General features: G+C 32.8%; 1 protein-coding gene across 7 annotated transcripts in view; it reads left to right on the forward strand.

Annotated features, from left to right (window-relative positions):
- Positions 1-19,135, forward strand: part of AZIN1 (antizyme inhibitor 1) — a 32,405-nt gene extending 13,270 nt beyond the window's left edge. For 2 of the 7 annotated variants that reach the window (XM_074267710.1, XM_074267735.1), the window contains exons 3-12: positions 6,058-6,256; positions 7,275-7,448; positions 8,041-8,213; positions 10,264-10,398; positions 12,186-12,267; positions 12,972-13,046; positions 15,118-15,274; positions 16,106-16,221; positions 16,477-16,691; positions 18,446-19,135. In XM_074267710.1, coding sequence (XP_074123811.1) covers positions 6,155-6,256; positions 7,275-7,448; positions 8,041-8,213; positions 10,264-10,398; positions 12,186-12,267; positions 12,972-13,046; positions 15,118-15,274; positions 16,106-16,221; positions 16,477-16,691; positions 18,446-18,560 — 1,344 coding nt within the window. In that variant the 5' untranslated portion in view covers positions 6,058-6,154 and the 3' untranslated portion in view covers positions 18,561-19,135. Of the gene's footprint in view, positions 1-1,730; positions 1,910-6,057; positions 6,257-7,274; positions 7,449-8,040; positions 8,214-10,263; positions 10,399-12,185; positions 12,268-12,971; positions 13,047-15,117; positions 15,275-16,105; positions 16,222-16,476; positions 16,692-18,445 lie in introns of those variants that run through there. The other 5 variants (XM_074267726.1, XM_074267719.1, XM_074267761.1 and 2 more) reach the window with 5 other exon arrangements.
- The last annotated feature ends 315 nt before the right edge of the window (positions 19,136-19,450 follow it).

The raw sequence follows: 19,450 nt of genomic DNA on the forward strand, positions 1-19,450 counted from the left end.
ATCTTGAATTGGAATTTCTTGTTTACTCTATTCCATCTTGTAATTATGAGCCTTGCATACTTCATGTGCTCTCTAGTCAAGATTTGAGTTGAAGAGTATTCCAGTCAATTTTGCTTTTGTTTAAAAAAAAAAAAAATTTAATCGAGGCTATCCCAAGAGTGTTTTGCCTAGATATTTGTCCTACAAAAAAGGTGCAAACCATCACCAATTCTTTGCCCTTAAGTTCAGATGCTTCTCTTTTAAAAAAACAAGGATTTATATTTTTGAACCATAGTTTTAACCGATCCCAAAAGTTGTTCAGCTTCAATTTGAAATCCCATGATGATCAGGTGAAAAGTACTAATAGTAATATACATAAGTACTTGCTTTCCTCTTCGTATACTCTCCATATAATAGGCTTATTCCAAAAAACAAATAGCAACATATTTTTTTTTTCCCCCAGATTTATGGAACTCAGACTATTTCAAAATTAAATATTTAAACAAAAAAAATTGATTTTTCTGATTAAAGGAGAACTATCTTACTATGGCTTGGTGGAAAGGAAGAGACTTGAGTAGTTCCATATATCTATCTTAAAAGACTAGTTAGGCCATTATTTCAGATTTTCATAAAATTTTCATTGGAGTCTTATTACTACAACATGGTTTAAAATGTTTACCACATTTTTACACAATTATAACTTCAAATAGTACACATCTAAATATAGGTGACCACTTTAGGCAATTCTTATTTGAACTAATTGGGAGAACTCTGCTATAATTTATTAAACTTAAGATGTTGTGTTTATTTGCGTAAAGACTTAGATGTGGCTTGGAAGGGTACTTAGAGATTATTTTTCAACATTAGTGCATATCTTTATCAATTAGCTCAAAGGACTTGAATTTTTGCATTCCAGTTAAATAGGTATCAAATAATTTAACAAGACACATGTGCCAATGAAGATCTAACTTTACCCTCTTCTATTGTACTTATACCAGCTACTCCAGTTTCATCTATTCTTCCTTTTTACATTTTCCTTGATCTACGTTTATATTGTGCTGGTGGCCTTTAATTTCATAGAGAGATCCAAAGGTCCAATTTTTGCTCCCTAGTCCAGAATTGAATAAATCAGGAAATACCTCTTTAGCATTAACACTGCCCTCCTCCCAGTCTTTCTCTTCCTTCCTCCCTTTCTCCCCCCAAAAAATTTTTAAGGAGTTTGTTGTCACAGCTTTTGCTTCCTATCCATCATCATTACTTCTATGCTGCTCCCCCCCCCCATTCTAAAAATACTACAAGATAAGAAGATCCTTGATATTGAATAGAGAAGCTTTATATGGTAAAGGCATAGTGGGGGTTCAGTTTTCTATCACCTTCTATATCACATGTATTTACCATTTGTATTGATGCAATTTTATAGAAATTTAACTTTACCCATCCCATTAATGCGGAACTGTGCAGTAGTTTTCTAAGTTTTGAAAATAACCTGAAGGGTAAGTAATGTTCTCCATTTTATAAGTGAGGAAGTAATGATATAGGTGTGATATTCACAGGATGGTGTTGGAGAAGAAATGTTTCTGATTCAAATTTAGTGAGCTCTGGTAAGTTATAAAATGTGCATTAAAAGAAATCAAACCTGTCATGGGTAGTAACTTGCCCTTAGACCATTAACAAGATAACACTGTGGTTGATCATGTTAAGGTTCGGTTTCCTGCTTAGGTATCTCTGGAACAGTACTCCCAACCTTTCAGCTCTCCCTGTTCTACTTCCAGGGAGGTCTCCACTTCAGAAATCCAAGACCCATATTCATCCAGCTTGGTGTCAAGTGGGCTGTTGCTGCCAGAATTATCTTGTGATTATTTGAGAGATGTATCAGTTTCCTCTGAAGTACAATCAACTATAGAAGCCTTTGTAGCAGGTGTGTAACAAGGCAAGTGCTCAGCTGCTGCAGTCACTACTCTTGGAGCTGCATTCTTGATTACATGAGGATTCACCCTCATGAACGGTTCCACGGAGCAGTGCTTGGTTCTTTGGAGCCATATGTTTCTTCGGCAGCTACTGATGGAAATCCTACTCAGTAAAACCTGATATCCACAATCACCAATATGAAGGCACCAGGAAGTACTGAGGAAGGTTCTAAACTGTTCTTCACAGCTGTGAAGCCCAAGTGAAAATTACTTTTAAAAAATATTACAGCTGTTAATTACTGCACATGACTCTGGTACAAGCAAGCTGAGTGTCCATATTGCTAAGCAAACTTTTCCCCCACATTTATTTGTTGCATATATTTGGATCACAGAGTGATAAAATGATTTGGTCTTTGTTCAAAATTGACTTGTCATGTTTAAAGTGTTTTAGTAAAGGGAATCTAAATGAAAGATCCACTCTTCAGTGAGGCACAGTTGCTTGCACATTCTGATGTAAGCTAATGCCATAATGTACTAGTATACAACCAGTTGTGGATAGTAGAGAACCTATAGAAACATTATGGTCCATAACAGTCTTATTATGGTGCCTATGGAGAGGTGTTCCTGGCCCTCCCTCAAGCATCCTTGATGCTTGCCATGGCTAAGTTCTAGAGCTCTGGATAGACTAAAGGAAAAGAAAATATGTGGATCTCTTAAGGATCTCTTAAAATATTTTTGTGTTGTATCAGGTAAGGAGCTATCCTTACCCAGTCAGTGTTTCTGGGTCTCTGGATCATTCTATAAATCTATTAAAACTGGCTCTTTTGTTTAGCCTTTATGAAGTACTTTAAAATATAAAATTTAGGTTGAACAAAGACTTGTTAAAGGTACAAAGAAAAAATTGATCTGTGATTTCAATATAATGTTTTTTGTTTTCTAAAATTAGAATTTCAGGTCCTTTTTGTGAGGGTGTGTGATATAACAGGGAGGAGTTAGGAAGTACTGTTTTGCCAGCATACCCAGTGAGTTTAGGAGTTGGAAAGGTGGTGGTTTGTTTTTGTTTTTACAGATAACAGATTTATATATTGCAAACAGGCGGTACAAATCATTTGCCTTAATAAATTATCAAGTTTTCAGAATTAAATGGCTTTGCCTGGTGGTTAGCATCAAAATAACAAGATAGGCTTTTATAGACTTTTAAATTAAATTTGAAAATACTAAAAATCAAGAAATTGACCCTAAGAAAATACTTGATTAATGTCTGGAGGTGCTGTAGGCCAACTATTATATGTAGGCCATGATTATGGCCATTCCAGAACATCTGAATTTGAAGAACAAGTGTCAACTCAAGTGGGAAAAAAATTCTTTTGTAGGATTTTAATTAAGCCTGTAACAATAGTGCATTTTTGTTTTTTAGATTCCTTTCCCCTAGTACCTTCTGTTGAAGTTATAAAAATAATTTATTGTATGTCATTTGGAGCTTCTTTATACAGGTACACTTGTATTTATTTGTAATTTTAAAAGCCATTTTAAAACAATTTCCTAAGATACCTATGATTTCTACTAGAGATGGTTTTTAAAAGTCAACAATTAGATAACTTAGTAGTATTTGAGGTGCCATGGTATAGGTGCATGTTAAGTAACATTAAATAAAGTTTTGGATTGAACAGTTTGATTCCAATCTACTGTCACCATACTTAGCCTGAAAAAGTTTTCTGAAAAATGCAGGAATTGAGCTATATTGAATTGCAGGCTATATATTGAATAGACCTGGTAGTTTTTACTCTCCGGAAGTACTTTAGGGAAAAATACTTCTCTTGCAACATAGATTTAAATATGATATTCAATCCTACTTTTACCTTTAGAAAGATAGGCCTACTCTTTTTAAGGAAAGTTACTTTAGTGGGTCCAAATAAACAACTCTTAATTGAAATGAAAATAAAGCTAGTATGCAGTTTGGTTCTCTTAAGTAAACACTGCTTAGCATTTACTTTGCATATTTATCATCAAAATAAAACTAGATAGCTTTGCTTCCAGTATTCCACTGGATTAACTGAATGTTACAATGAAGAATTTAAATGCTTTTCTGCTAATCTTGAATCTGGAGATTTAGGTTTCCTGCATAATTATCCCAGCTTCTGAATATTGTTGTGGCTTGATTATAATTGGAGATCTTGTTTGCCTCTGCCCTTTGTTTAATGGCATTTCTACCAGGGATTATTTCAAAATCACAAATCAGCCTTTTAAGTTTTTTTGTCTAAAGTATATTGTCTAAATGTAGCTGGTAGCACTTGTAAAATGTGTAGTTTATGGGCTCTGTTCATTAAAAAAGGGCTAATTATTATTTTAAAACAATTTTGTATTGTCAGTGTCTTCTGAATTCATATGTTTACAAATTTGGAAATAATTAGTATATTATTATATTTTACAAAATTGATGAACTTTAAAGATTTTTAGGTTATGATTTGAATTTTTGTGGAGATTTAAAATATGCTTCTGAATGAGACTTCCGGAGGTGGTAATATATAATGTTAAGCCTCTTTTCCTAATAGCCATTACCTAATGTTGCAGATTTCCAATTAAATCCCTCATAATAGGGTAAAGAGGGAGTTTGGAAGAGGGCAGGGTTAGGTAGCATGATCTGTTAGGGCCTTTAATCTGTCAAAACTGCCAAAACTCATGAACAAACAGAGGAGGATTGTAGTTCTGCCTTTCCCTCAGATTGGTTATCAAAAGAGAAGAGGTGAAAACAGGAAGATTAAAGTAACTGCACCCCTAATCTCTGCATACTGGTAAAGTTCACTAATTATAGATAGTGTTACTGGATTTTTTTCTTAACATATTATCTCTTGATGGTCTTATAGGAAAAAAGTTTTCTTACTCTATATCTATATATCCTTGCTAATGGAAAAGCACATAGCCTATAATGTAGTATTGTCAATGATTACTTGAGCTCTAATGCCCCACTCAATAATGTATAGTACTTCAACTTTGGACTTTAATTTTCTCATAAATATATAAAATAAGGGATTTAGACTTTTATTTCTAAGATCCTTGTCAATGCAAATACCATCTATGTGGGTAAAACTATCATTTTTGTGACATAAAAGACATGCTACTAAAGTACTACTTGTTCTGTATTATAACATTAATATTTATCGATTGTCATAGCTCGAACCATTAAATTCTAATAAAGAAGGAAAAAAAGTGTTAAGCAATTGTAAGGGAGAAATGGGTCTTCCCAGGAATACAACTTGAATCAAAAGTAAACTTAAATTATTGAGATCTAAGTGGTAAACATAGGCTGCTGATAGCCCAGGCATGATACATTGTTGTTCTGGCTCTTGGAAGCTTGTTCCTCATGCCTTTGTTTTGAACTTCTCCTTAATTCTGACTTTGACTTTATTTTTTCTAAATTTTATGCTCTTTTCTTTTTCTTTTAAATTTTGCTTAGCAAGATTGTACCAAAGGTCTTGTGGAAATCAGTATTGTGACTTAATGCTAGTTTGCCAGGTTCATTTAAGGGAATTAAGCTGCTGCTTTTTTCTTTTTTCTTTTTTTTTTTTTTTAAATGGGGACACTTAATCTCTATATAGAACAAATAAAGGTTTTAAATAGTTGAAAGCTATAAATTGAATATCAGTACTACCACTAGGTTTTTAAAAGGCATATGCACTTTCATTCTCATCTTATATACCCTCATGGTATCAAAAAACTTTATAATGCACCCCTAATCTCTGCATACTGGTAAAGTTCACTAATTATAGATAGTGTTACTGGAGATAGTGTTATAGATTATGTTAATTATAGATATAGTGTTAATTATAGATAGTGTTACTAGTGTGGTCAGAGATTTTAATAAACTACTAAAAGGTGTGTTTAGTGGGGGGGGGGGGGTAGAGGAGGAGGAGCATGGATAATTCATCCTGGGTAAGTTCTCTGAATTCTAGGATTTGACTAAAAGTAACATAAGGAATAATTCTTCATAATTATATGCCTGAATATTGGAGAGCTATATTTATGTGTAGTATATATAAAACTGTCAATTGAAGCACTTAGCATGGATTGTTATGTCAAAGTTTTAACATGTATACATAACTGTGAATTAATGTAATCTTTGAAAAATGATTGTAATTATTCATAGAGTACATGTGATCTTTTATTTTGACAGTTTGTTGCATATTCTAAGGACCCAAACGTAAGGCTTGGTGGCCCATCTCCTTGTTTTTCCTGGTTTATGACTTTCGGCTTTGTGGAATACGGCTGAGATGAAAGGATTTATTGAAGATGCAAACTACTCTGTTGGCTTGTTGGATGAAGGAACACATCTTGAAAATGTTATTGATAACTATGTCTATGAACATACCCTAGTAAGTAAATATCTTAGGGTCTGCTTATGTGTTATTTAGGGTTCCTCCTTCCCTCCTTCCTGCTGACTTTGCATGATCATTGTTTACAAACCATTCTTTTAATGTTTACAAACCATTCTTTTAATGCTTAATTTCTGTCCTCCCCACCCACTCCCATTTTGTGGTGCTTTTATCTTAAAATGCTTAGTGCTCAGTATTTCTTAGAGTATCATTTCTTCTTAGTAGGGGGATAATAACTGGAAAGTTTTAACTCTTCTTTCATAAATCTATCATCAGTATTTCTTCTGTTCTACCCAGCCCAAATGTTAATCCTATGTCCTTGAATTTTCTTGTCTCTACACACAACTTAGAGGAAAAACCTTAGCTTTTCTTGTTATAAATGCTAGGGACTAGATTTCATTTCATCCTGAGCTTTTCAGTTATTAATGGTGCTTTCTGTATTCACCTTCAATAAACTGCCATTTCATGCTTCTGTTTCTAAATTAAAAAATCAAGTGAGGTAGTCTACTTTGCATCTTTTTAAATTGCTTTCACTTCTTCATTCACAATTTTTGTCTGACACTGGAATTTGATTATTCAGAATATTTTTTTTTTTTTTCCATTTTCATCTATGGATTCTTAGATGGTGGGAAAATCATCTCTTTGTTTTTTCTGATTTCCTAAATTTCTTCTTCCAAAGTCTAAAATATATTCAGAGAATGTCAGATATTTCCCTTTGGTAAATGTAATTATTGCTATTCGCTAGAAACTCTTCTAGGAGGAGCTATGGAAGATTGTGTAAAATGTGCCATACAAAGGCCTGGATCTGTTTCCTTCTACAACTTTAAGGATATTGAAACTTGTTTATTTTAAAATTTGCTTTGGTTAAGAATTTCTTGGAACAAAGAGGGATAAATGAGAAGGGGTTTGTTTTTTTAATGCCAGTCTAGAAATAAAGGAATTCAGGGATTTGGACACTTTTTTTTTTTTTTTTTTTTTTTGTGGTGAATAACTTTCTAATTTATCTTTAATTTCTTAGACAGGAAAAAATGCATTTTTTGTTGGAGATCTTGGAACAATTGTGAAGAAACACAATCAGTGGCAGAATGTTGTGGCTCAAATAAAGCCATTCTACACAGTAAAATGCAATTCAGCTCCAGCTGTTCTAGAGATTTTAGCAGCTCTTGGAACTGGATTTGCATGTTCCAGCAAAGTAAGTTGATTTTTAGTGTTACTTTTTCCCTTTTTCATTAGAGCAAAACAATCCTGTGAGGTGTTAAGTTGGAGATAATTGAAATTTCAAGTGTATCATGAAAATATTATAATAGTTTTTTAATCAGTCTTTGGGCAAGAATTGGAAAGTGCTTAAAAAAAAAACTATAGCTTTTGGAAATTAAATTTTAAATGAGTTGATGCCATTCTGGAATTTATAATTGCTTCAAAAGAAATAGTAAGGCTTTCCTATAAAAATCTGATGCTGGTATTAGGATGACAAGTTGAGTTGTAGATTTGCTTCCTATACTTATACTTTTCTGTTGCTTTGATTTTGGCTAGAAATTTTTTCTTCCTATCTATGCCAGTCAGTTGAAATTAATTTCCCAGGCTAATTTTTAAAAACTAAAGAAAAATAAAACTTATAATATGTTGTACATATTGTTTTAGTGCTTTTGATAAACTGTCTTATGTGCTGAACTATACTCTTATGTAGAATAATTTTTAAAATATAAAGCTTAGGATTGTGACATTGGACACTGTTTTTCCATTTTTTTTTTTTTTTTTTTGTTTGTTTTGTTTGTTTCCCTCAGAATGAAATGGCATTGGTGCAAGAATTGGGTGTTTCTCCCGAAAACATCATTGATATAAGTCCGTGTAAGCAATCTTCTCAGATAAAGTATGCAGCGAAAACTGGGGTTAACATCATGTCATGTGACAATGAAATTGAATTGAAGAAAATTGCACGCAATCATCCAAATGCGAAGTGAGTGCAAAATTATACATTCTTGGGTTTCTAATTACTGTAGGGTTCTTTTATTTTTAGCTGAGTGGCCTACTAGCTTGGAAGAAGGAAAATAAAATAGGACACCAAAACTGTTAACATTCATTTAAAATTCCAATAATAGTGCTAATCAGCATTTTCATTATATTTTCCTCTATTAAATTCATTTGCAGTTTCTGTGGTAAAGTGCAGTTCATTTGAGGAAGAATTGGTTAATTTCAAGAGTTTTGTGTAGTGACATTTTTAACACTCTACCTTTGGCCTTAAACATAATTAGTAGACCCATTTATCTTGTGAATTATAGAACTAGTTGTTGCTAGTTTTGGACTCCAAAAAGTTGGATCATTTTAAGTTTCCCTGTTCAGACTAGAAATGTGAAATTTTCAGATAAAAATTAATAAAAGACTACTTTTGCAACCTCAAGGAAATAATTTTAGCTTCTGTATTAGCTTGGTAGTAGTGTTTTGTTTGCTTTTTCTCTCAAGCCTTTTATATTAAATGGGGTAGATTTGTGCTAAAAGAATGAAATCACAAGCTAAATTGGTCACAAAGTTCAATTGAAGCAATTTACTTTTGTCTGAAGACTTAGTGGATAGTTTTTTAGGAACATAGTAGCATGTGGAGGAATACTACCTAATTCAAAATAAATCATTGCAGGAATAAAAACTCTTTAACTTTGGCACTTTCAGCCTGAAAATAAAATTTATACATTAAGATTTCATTTTTAAGATCTTGGTTTTAACTTTTTAAATATATGTGTATTTATAGTATAGATGTACCTTATTTTGCATAATGCTATTATGCCAAAAAAGTTGTATGGCTGGATTGGGGGGGCAGGGAATGGCAAGTAGATTTTTTTTTTTTTTTTTTTTTAAGTTCACTAATAAAGAGGTATTTTCTATCTAATCTTTATTTAAGTCAGATCAATTAAAACAAATAACAATGAATCAGGGCGGACTATATTATAGCTCACAATAATATAATGATGCTGCACTCTTGAGTTGAGCCACAGGGTGAGGGACTTTACATACCTGTCTTCTCTCAGGTGATAAGCCTGATGGAATATAGGTAAGTTGTTTCTCCTTGTTGCAAATTAAAAGAGCTGCTTTTTCCCAAGTTTTCTTTCTTTACTTTGACCCCTTATGTCCATCTTCTTATATTCTCAGCCCCAAACTAAATGATGGTGCTTTTAAAGATAGTTGGGGAGGTTTGTTTTGTTTCAATGCAATTGGGAATAATTGGCTTCTTTTATCCTATTTGCTTTCTGAGCACCTAGTATTAATCTGAACTTTCTTATCTAGGAAAGAAACCTTATTTCCCTTCTTCTCTCCCCCTCCCCCCTTGTAATCTGTCAATTACAAATGACAAATTAGTCATGTATTAGCTTAGTAACTTGTTATTTATTTTCTAGTACATTTTCCACATCTTTAATTATAAGAATCAATGGGAAATTAACTGATTTTTAAAATTCTCATTAATTTTTATTGTAGTTGCAATCAAGTATACAAAAAATACTGTACTTGTATTAGATGTTTACAATTTTAAGTAATAATCTAAAGATTAAGCCTATATCAAAATACTAAGATAAAAGGTCCCCAAATATATGTATATTTTTTCCTGCTTGAAGGGAGGCTTTTTTGAAGGCCTGGTGTTTTTATTGAAAAAAACTGCTATTTCAATTCATTACCTAGTCTTTTTAAATTAGGCAGGTGAATTTATGGACTGACGCACTTCATTTGAAAGTAACGTCGTCTTTCATTACAGAGCCCAACTGACTCTTGGTGCTACAACAGAGTCTTAAACTTGCTGAATTTCCATATTCCCATCCTTGTTAGCTCCATGTTTTAGGCCCTAATTGCTAGTTTTTTCTCTATACAGGATTGTTTTTCATTAGGTTCACTTGACTCACCGACGATGGATTGGGAGAGAGCACTGGAAACATAATCAACACACTTCTGACAATCTTCAGGCTTCACATGTGCTGATGATGATGTAAACCAACTGTGCCCCAATCATCTTCCCCTTCTCTTAGGCTCTTACTACACATCGCAACAGAAGATATTAGTGGAGATGAAGAGAGTAACATGAAGTTTGGCACCACACTGAAGAATTGTAGGCACCTCTTGGAATGTGCTAAGGAACTTGACGTCCAAATTGTTGGTGTTAAGTAAGTCTTCTAAAAATTATGCTGTTATTAATCAGTATAACTTGGTTGCTTCCCAGAAGTTTCCAAATTATAATTAGTATAAAATGTATTTTTAGCTATCTCTTTGAGATTTTGTATATAACCATTATAGTTTTTTGTGAATGGAGTTTTTGGAATAAGTCTGTTTGTTGAGGTTTCTGGCTTGAACTTTCCTTTCTGACACCCTTATTTTACTAGTAGTATTGAAAACACGATTTTAAGCTAACCAAATATTGTATATAAAATAAATGTATAAACAAATGTGCTCTTGATTTTTCTGGGCTATGAAATATCCCCATTTGAGAAACACTACATAGTGAATAATCAAGAACTATGTTTAAAATATATTTTGTCACTAAGATATGTAGAAAAATACAGAGCTGATCTGCTGGGTGTCAAAAGGTTTCTCAAGGATTTTATTATTTATTTTAATTGATAATTTTATTAAACATTTTTGAAAATGTTCTTAAAACTTTCTTGGTTATGCTAGGAAATTATTTCATCATAGTTACATAATTGTATAGTTGAGAAAGCATAATATTATCTTTTATCAATTTCTAAGAAAAATAGAAATTTCATGTTTTTTTTTTAACCTTTTAGCTTAAGAAAGTAACTTAATGTGGTATTTACATTTAAACTTAATTCTTATGAAGATTAATGAAAGAAGTTGTTGTTAGATTAAATACTATATTATCCAGATCTTTATGAAAAAGGTAATTTTGTTTTTTTAGTATAATTTTTTTCATTAGCCATCCACATTTTTTTTCCTTTGTTCTAGTCTATTAGCCTTCTATAAGGAAACATATAGAACTGATGTGTATAGCCGATGATATATCCTGTCAGATAGAAAGCTATGGCCTAGAAAAATTAAGAGCTGTGTTAAGTGACCCACACAGCTAAATATTGATAGGGGTTTAAAGCAGAGACTTGATTTTTGCACTTTTAATCAGTATTTTATAGGCAAGGCAACGTGATAATTCAGGAAAAGGAAACTGGAATTGAGTTCAGATTCACAGTCAACCAGGCATATCCAGATGTAGGTTCATAATTCAGCTCTACTACATTGTTACCTGTGTGACCTTGGACCAGGTCACAAGCTTTCTTGAGTATGTGTTTTTTAAAATCTGATTTTTAAGGTCTTCCAATTTTAGATCCATTATCCTATAACTAATTGTTTATTTAACTTTTACTTCAAAGGGACAATCCAAAAATAGTTTTTTTTTAATTGCCTTTTTAAAATCTAGGCTTGGGGGGGTTTACTCAATTAGCACATTATAGAAGGTATGACATGACATTGTCTTGAACATTTCTTAACATAGCCTCTGAAATCTCAGCGCTAACATTTGAGGCCTAACATCTTTAATGCCAAATTTCATCTTTTTGTTCTTTCTAACCATATTGGATCAGGTTTACTTTTTTTCTCTTATGGAATTAACTGCCCCATATAACTTTAACTTGTTTTACCTAATATGTTTCTCATTGTATTATTTGTATTTGGCTGAATATATGTACTCATGTTAAGATGATTTTTACTTGGGAATAATAGCCTGAAAAGAAACAATTGTATGTGTCTTCTTGTTAAATTTTAAATACTTGACTATTGTTTATAACAATTGTTTTTAATACCTTTGATTATAATTTTTTTGTGTCAAATTGCATACACATGTATTGTGGGTTAGAATTGTACTTTTGTGTAGTGAAGTGAATTTAGGGTTATTAGAAACCTTTTAATGGTACTTTAAAATTTTTATCCTGTTTTAATCTTTCAGGTTTCATGTTTCAAGCTCTTGCAAAGAACCTCAAGTGTATATTCATGCTTTATCTGATGCTCGATGTGTGTTTGACATGGCTGTAAGTTCTTGTAGTTTTACTATACTTGTGGCTTTCTTAAAAGTGTTATATGTGGACTGAAATTCAAAATGTTACTCTCCTTGTATTTTTATTTAGCTCCTTAAATAACAAAATTTTAAAATTTCCATAAGTAATATGTGTCTTTGGGGTTTTTTAAAGTGAATCAGAGAATCAGCTCATTATTAATAGGGGAGCAATGTGTTATCTGCTTTCAGAAATTGGTTTTTGGTTATAGGATTATGGAGATAGCAAGCATACCATTGTACTTGTTTATGTATGCAGTAAGAGACAGTGTCCAGGATGATAGGTATATAACAACTAAGAAGAATTAGAATTTAAAACTTTTCTTGTTGTTTTAACTTTCTCCATTAGTGTAATTAAAGAACTGATGGTATTCTATAAACAAAAGGATAACTATTATTAAAGATTATAATTGATGGGGTTTAGAACCAAATGAGGTCTTAGGGTCTCTACTCATTTTGCAGATGGAGGGACTAAACCCTACAGAGATTAAAAGTAAAAAGCTACATAGGTAAGTAGCAGATAGGGTGTAAATCAGGTCCTTAGATTTCAAATATAGTGTTCTTTCCATGGAATTAAGTTGCTTTTCTTATATTTAGGCTGAATTCCACATTGGAATTATTCTAAGATGGATTTAAATCTGCATTTTGTAAAGCTTTCTAAATATACTCATTATTCTTTAGGGAGAATTTGGCTTTAAGATGACCATATTGGACATTGGTGGAGGCTTCACGGGTAGTGAATTTCAGTTACAAGAGGTAAAGTTTTAAGTGATTTATAATTTTTATTTAATCTGTTTAACCATCATTTATACCTTTCAAAAGTTTTTAAGTGAACACGAACAGAGCAGCTTTTTATATAGGGTGTCTGGTTATATTTCAGTTTGATACTTAATATAGCATCTTTAGGATAGTTACTAGTACCTTTAGAAAGAATTTTAGGAATTGAGCAGTCCTCAAGAATCATGTCTAGTAAATCAGTTTAGGCTTAAGAGGGAAGAAAGTTCAAAAGAATCTAGTTTCTTAGGCCTATCCCTTGTCCTTTTGTACTCAGCAACTTACTTTGTCTTGAGCCAGTTAACTGTTTCCAAAGGGGGGGGGGGGTTCTTTTGAAATTTTAACAACACATAGAAAAAGTCTTTTATTCTTATTAAGTAAATCTGTTGTATAAATGACCATTTAGCATGTCAGGTCACTGTCATACAGACTGGCATTAATAAATCTGATTTCCTTTTTTTCCCCAAAGTTGTAAAAGATTTAATAGCACTTTAACAAATTAAGAACAACTTGTTCTTATATTAAATATCTAAATTCCATAATGGGTACAATTTAGCCAAATTCCCCATCATTTTAAATTCCTTGTTCTTTCTCAAACCACATATCCATCAGTTTGTCCAAGTTTGTCTACAGCCATGGCATCTTTTATTTATCCCCCTCCTTCTTTTCACAAAGCAGTGACCCCTGTTGGGATCCCTTGTTTGCCTCTATTTTTGATTATTGTAGTATTCTTTTGATTAGTCTTCAAGGATTACTCGGCTAAATTTGAACTCAAAAGATGGAATATTTTTGACTAAAGGAGGCCTGGAACTATCCATTATGCCACTTTGTGCCCTTTTTTAGTTTTATTTTTTTTATTTCATTGTTTTCACTACATTCTACATTCCAGTTAGACTGACCATCTTTCTAGTCCTTGGACTCAAAATCTAATCTTTCCTGTACCTTTCCTACTGTGTTTTTTTTTTTTTTTTCCTGTACATTACCTTTTTACCTCTGATTCTTAGTTTCTAGTTGTTTTTGTTTGTTTTTTCCCCAAAACTTGCCTCTATGAAGCCTTTCCTGATCCCTCCAATTACTTTACATGTATTGGGTATGTTAACATTTACATAGTGTCCCTTGGTATTAGCTCCGTGAGGGCAAAGACCAAGCTATATTGTTTTGTTATATCTGTCTTTTGGTACATGGTTGGTCCCTGATTTAATCTTATTGATATGAAATGCCTTATTAATCATAAGGTACAGAGTAGATAAAGTTTTGAATGTAGTTCTTCTGAATCCAGACTTTAGCATGCTTTCTTCTTTACTATGTTTATCAGGCAATACATTCATTGATTGGCTGACAAAAATGAGCCTGCAAAACTGAATATGCTTAAAATATAAACAAAATAAATGACAGTCTGATTTCTGGCCCCTACCAATTAATTATTCATAGGTTAGAATGAATATCTTTTACATTTTTTCTTCTCAGTGAACCAGTTTCCATGGTTTTGATAAATCTAGCTGTTTAAGTTATTATTTTGAAGTCTTTACCAAATGGTTATCTGCTAGTATATTTCTGCCAATAATTAATGGTTCTTCCAGGCTATAATCTGCAGTCACTGATAGGAAAATTTCAAGTCTTAAATTTGTTGTCAATATAAACTAGATAGTAAATTTTGTCTTTAAACAGATTATCTATTTCCCCTTTTAAAATTTTAATTGTTCTTTTGTGTCAGAGGAGGAATAATGACTACATTTAAAACTATAGATTGAAATTCTTAAACTTTGAGAGAGCATGGTTAATGGTGTCTTTTTTCAATGATAATGAATGCAAATTGTAATACCTATAAATTTATGATGGTCTATTCTGTTTTTATAACTTGAAAATGTAGCTTAGGTTCCTGGAGGCGTGGGGGCGGGGGTTATGATTGGTTAAACAATCCATATTGCATTAACTCTATAATTCCTTTGAGAACCAAATGGGTTTTTGACTTGTAATTTTTGGGACTGATTTAGGCTGTTAATTCATAAATTATTTATCATACTTAATTGTCTAGAACTTTATAATTCCATAGGTTAATCATGTCATCAGCCCATTGTTGGATGTCTACTTTCCTGAAGGATCTGGCATTAAGGTCATTTCAGAACCTGGAAGCTACTATGTATCTTCTGCATTCACTTTAGCAGTTAATATCATTGCAAAGAAAGCTGTTGAAAATGTTTCCTCTGGAGGTAATAATTTTAAAAATTTTGAAGTAAAAGTTTATTTTGGGGAACTAATCTTAGTTCATTGCCTGGGATTAACTTCTCCCTGTACATTTTGATTCAGTATTATATTAAAGATTAAAAATCTGCTAACAAATATTAGCAGTCTACATGTCCACCTGTATTTTTCTTATGTATTAAGGGACAGTTGTGAGTCTCCTGAGGTTTATATGTCTAAAATAATAATAGCGTTCTAATATTAAACCTTCAAAACATCAAAATCTTGTCTGGTATATAGAGGTTACTTGTCATTTTTACAGATTTAAAATAAAAAAATTAGGGGCAGCTAGATGATTCAGTGGATAGCGTACCAGCCCTGAAGTTAGGAGGACCCTAATTCAAATGTGGCCTTAAGACAGTTAACACTCATTAGCTTGTGACCTTGGACAAGTCACTTAAACCCAATTGCAACACACCCCAAAATCAAATCTAAAATTTTAAAAAAATACTATTTTTCATTTCCTTATCATAATACTTGTGTTCCATAGATAAGGTTCTTTGCCTTCTAATTACAGTCCAAACAGAGAGCCACTTAAGAGAATGTTCTGCTATGCTTATCTCATTTCTTAAAAAGGCTATTTTATAATAGGTAGGTAGTTTGTGATATGGTAGATAGATTCTGTGAACAATTTTGATAGGCATTATTGTGAGTTGTTAGCTTTTTTTTTTTCTTCCTTTCAGCACATCATTTTGATAGAAAAAACTTTTTGATTCCACTACTTGTGTTCTAACTATAACTTAGACTTTTAGTCATTGTCCTAAGATTCAAATTACTATAACTTTTATTTTTTTTTCCAGTAGGAAAAACCGGGAGTAATGAACCAGCCTTTATGTATTACATGAATGATGGTGTTTATGGTTCTTTTGCAAGTAAATTGTCTGAGAACTTGAATACCATCCCAGAGGTTCACAAGGTAAGAACATTCAGCCTTATTCAGCCTTTTATCAAATACTTATTAGATACACATAAGAATAAAAACATTGGATGGTGTTTTACATTAGAGGAATAAAGAAAGGGGGAGGATACCAAGAATAAAGAAGTATGTCTGCTCTTCGAAATTTTGTTTTATTATGTTTTGGGAATTGGAGAGAGGAAAAGAATAGTAGAAGATGGGCAGAAATTTTAGGATTTTCTGAAGAGGTACTTAAAACTATTTTTTTCCTTGTAGAAATACAAGAAAGATGCGCCTCTGTTTACAAGCAGCCTTTGGGGTCCATCCTGTGATGAGCTTGATCAAATTGTGGAAAACTGTCTTCTTCCTGAGCTGAATGTGGGAGATTGGCTGATCTTTGATAATATGGGAGCAGATACTCTCCATGAGCCATCTGCTTTTAATGATTTTCAGAGGCCAACTATTTATTACATGATGTCATTCAGTGATTGGTAAGATGTGATTTTTTGGGGGGGGTTGTTTTTTAAGCTGGGTAGCAGATTTGGAGTTTGATTTAAGAGTTTGATCTTTGTTCTTATATCTCTTCTGCCTTTTGTGGCTAAATTCTCCAGTTCCTTCCCTCTTATTTTTAATTCTTTACTGTCTGGCTTTCAGTGTCATCATTTACCCAAAATTGCCATCTCCAAAGTTACTAACAATTTCTTTATCTTTATTGGCCTCTGTGCCACCTTTGACAGGGTCAGCCACCCATTCTACTTGGGCTTTTATGGCACTCCTCTTTGGACCTCTTTCTGTATCTGTTCCTTACTTGCTGGCAATTCTTGGTGATCTCATCAGCTCCCATGGATTTAATTAATGATATGCTTGATAATTCTCACCTATCCATCTCTAGATTCTTTGCTGACCTCTAGTCTCACATAGCCATCTGCCTTTCAGACATCTTAAACCAAATGTCCAGTAGATACCTTAAACTCAGCATGTCTAAAACTGAATTCACTGTCTTTCCTAGAACATTTTCCCTGATACTGTCAAGAGTACCACTGTTGTCCCAGATTTTGCAACTCAAGTACTGTGACTCTTCATTCAATCTCTTGCCAATACCTGTCAATTTTATCTTCATATTAATTCTTTTATGTGTTCCTTTGACTGCTAATGCTGGCAGAGGCCCCTTATTGCATGTTTGGACTATCCTACTGGTTTTTTTTTTTTTTTTTTTTTTTTGTTTTGTTTTGTTTTTTTGATGTGTCTCTTAGTCCATCCTCCTCCAAAACCAAAGTTTAGTCACCAAAGTGCTTTAGTGTGTTCTAGTTCTTGTTCTGTCTCCCCCACACACACACATACACACATCCAATCTTCCATCCTAATGGCTTCCTGTCACTTCCTATCCAGATAAAATGTTAAATGCTGTGCTTGGTTTTCAAGTCTCTTCATAACTTTTTTCATTCATCTTAACCCATCTTTTCTTCCTCCCTTTCTTTTCCACATCTTACTCAGCCTATTGACATGACAAAAACAGGTTTCCTTTCCGTTCCTCACACAAGACATTTCATCTCTCAGCTCTAGACCTTTTCAGTAGCTATTCAACATACTTGGAGTACTCTTCCTCCACTATCCAGCTAAAATACTTTCTAGTATCTTCCTACTATTTATCTTGTAAGTAGTTATTCATCTATAATTGTTTGCTTCTCGTCTTCCCCATTATTAGATTGTGACCTTTTTGGGAGCAGTGTCTTTAAACGTTTATCTTGGGGGCAGCTAGGTGGTGCAGTGGATAGAGCACCAGCCTTGAATTCAGGAGGACCCAAGTTCAAATCTGGTCTCACACACTTAACACTTCCTAGCTGTGTGACCCTGGGCAAGTCACTTAACCCCAGCCTCAGTTTAAAAAAAAAAGTTTATCTTTTTGTTTAATACTTAGTGTAGTGCCTAGTACTTAAATAATTTTTGACTGACTTTGTAACATGAACAATGAAAAGCTTTGTTTTTTTCACACCATTACTGAGGGTACTCCTCAGTCAGGAATTCCTGAGTTTAAGTTACGTGCTGGATAAGTGGGACCTTGGAACAAGCTATTTTATATCTTTCCATATATAATAATTTTTTAGTTGTTGCTTTTTTTCCCCCATTTTAACAAATATTTATTTAAACACTGATATAACAATTGTATTATTATCTTTAAATGATTTGTGCCAGCTGATGATTTTAGCAAAAGGTAATTTTGGCTTTTTTCTTTTCAATGATATAGGTATGAAATGCAAGATGCTGGAATTACTTCAGACACAATGATGAAGAACTTCTTCTTTGTGCCTTCTTGCATTCAGCTGAGCCAAGACGACAGCAGCTTTTCCACTGAAGCTTAAAACAGGCATTAACGCTTCCTTTTAGACCTGAAGTTGCAAGTTAAGCTTGTCTGGTCAACATTCCAGTGTGGAAGAAAAATTGAACAATCTTAACTATTCACTCTCCAAAACTTGAAAGAAATTAGTAATAATAGCTAATTGGGACCAGGCAAAACCAGCTTACAACTACAATTCTTTGGGGTGAGGTGGGAATTAGATAATGTGTCCAGATTTAAACTTACCAGTTGTCCAACCCCTAAGCGTTTAAAATAAAATATGCAACAAAATGGATGACTTAGTGGAGATGGAAGCCCATCACTTGGGTTCCCCATTATAAACCGTTTACATACAAGTACACAGTTTTTATACTAAGGATTCCTGTTAGAAAGTCTTGTAAAGTTATTGTCTTTCGCCCAGATATATCAAATGTCAGTGGAAGACCAGTGTGACTTCATTTAGATATGTTTAGTGTATTTAGAATGTGTAAATTTGTGCTTTGAACTGTAGTTTAATAAATGTAAAATTGCATCATAGTATTTGTTGTATTTGACCTGACGTAACCCTTGTATGATTGCAATAAAATTTTGTGTAGATTTTACTGTTTTTTCAGGCTAAAACTTTGGGAAAGGGGCTAGTTAGCAAAGGTAGTTTTGAAATAGATATGTATATGACTGTTTTGAAAGTTATTTTTCTTTAGCCCAATTATTTCAAGTTTAGTTTGGCAGTACTTTAATTTTTTTCAATTATTTAAGTTTTCAATAATTTAAGTAAAATAAGTTTGATAAATCATTGTGAATTTCAGATTCTTTACTGGAAAGTTGACATGTAGTTTGCAATGTTTATTAAACATAGTATGTTTTCTTTAACAATTCTAACACCAAAAATGTTAAAACCTGCAAGCCCAACAGTAA

The sequence above is a fragment of the Sminthopsis crassicaudata genome, chromosome 1, assembly GCF_048593235.1.
Source record: "Sminthopsis crassicaudata isolate SCR6 chromosome 1, ASM4859323v1, whole genome shotgun sequence".
NCBI lineage: Eukaryota > Metazoa > Chordata > Mammalia > Dasyuromorphia > Dasyuridae > Sminthopsis > Sminthopsis crassicaudata.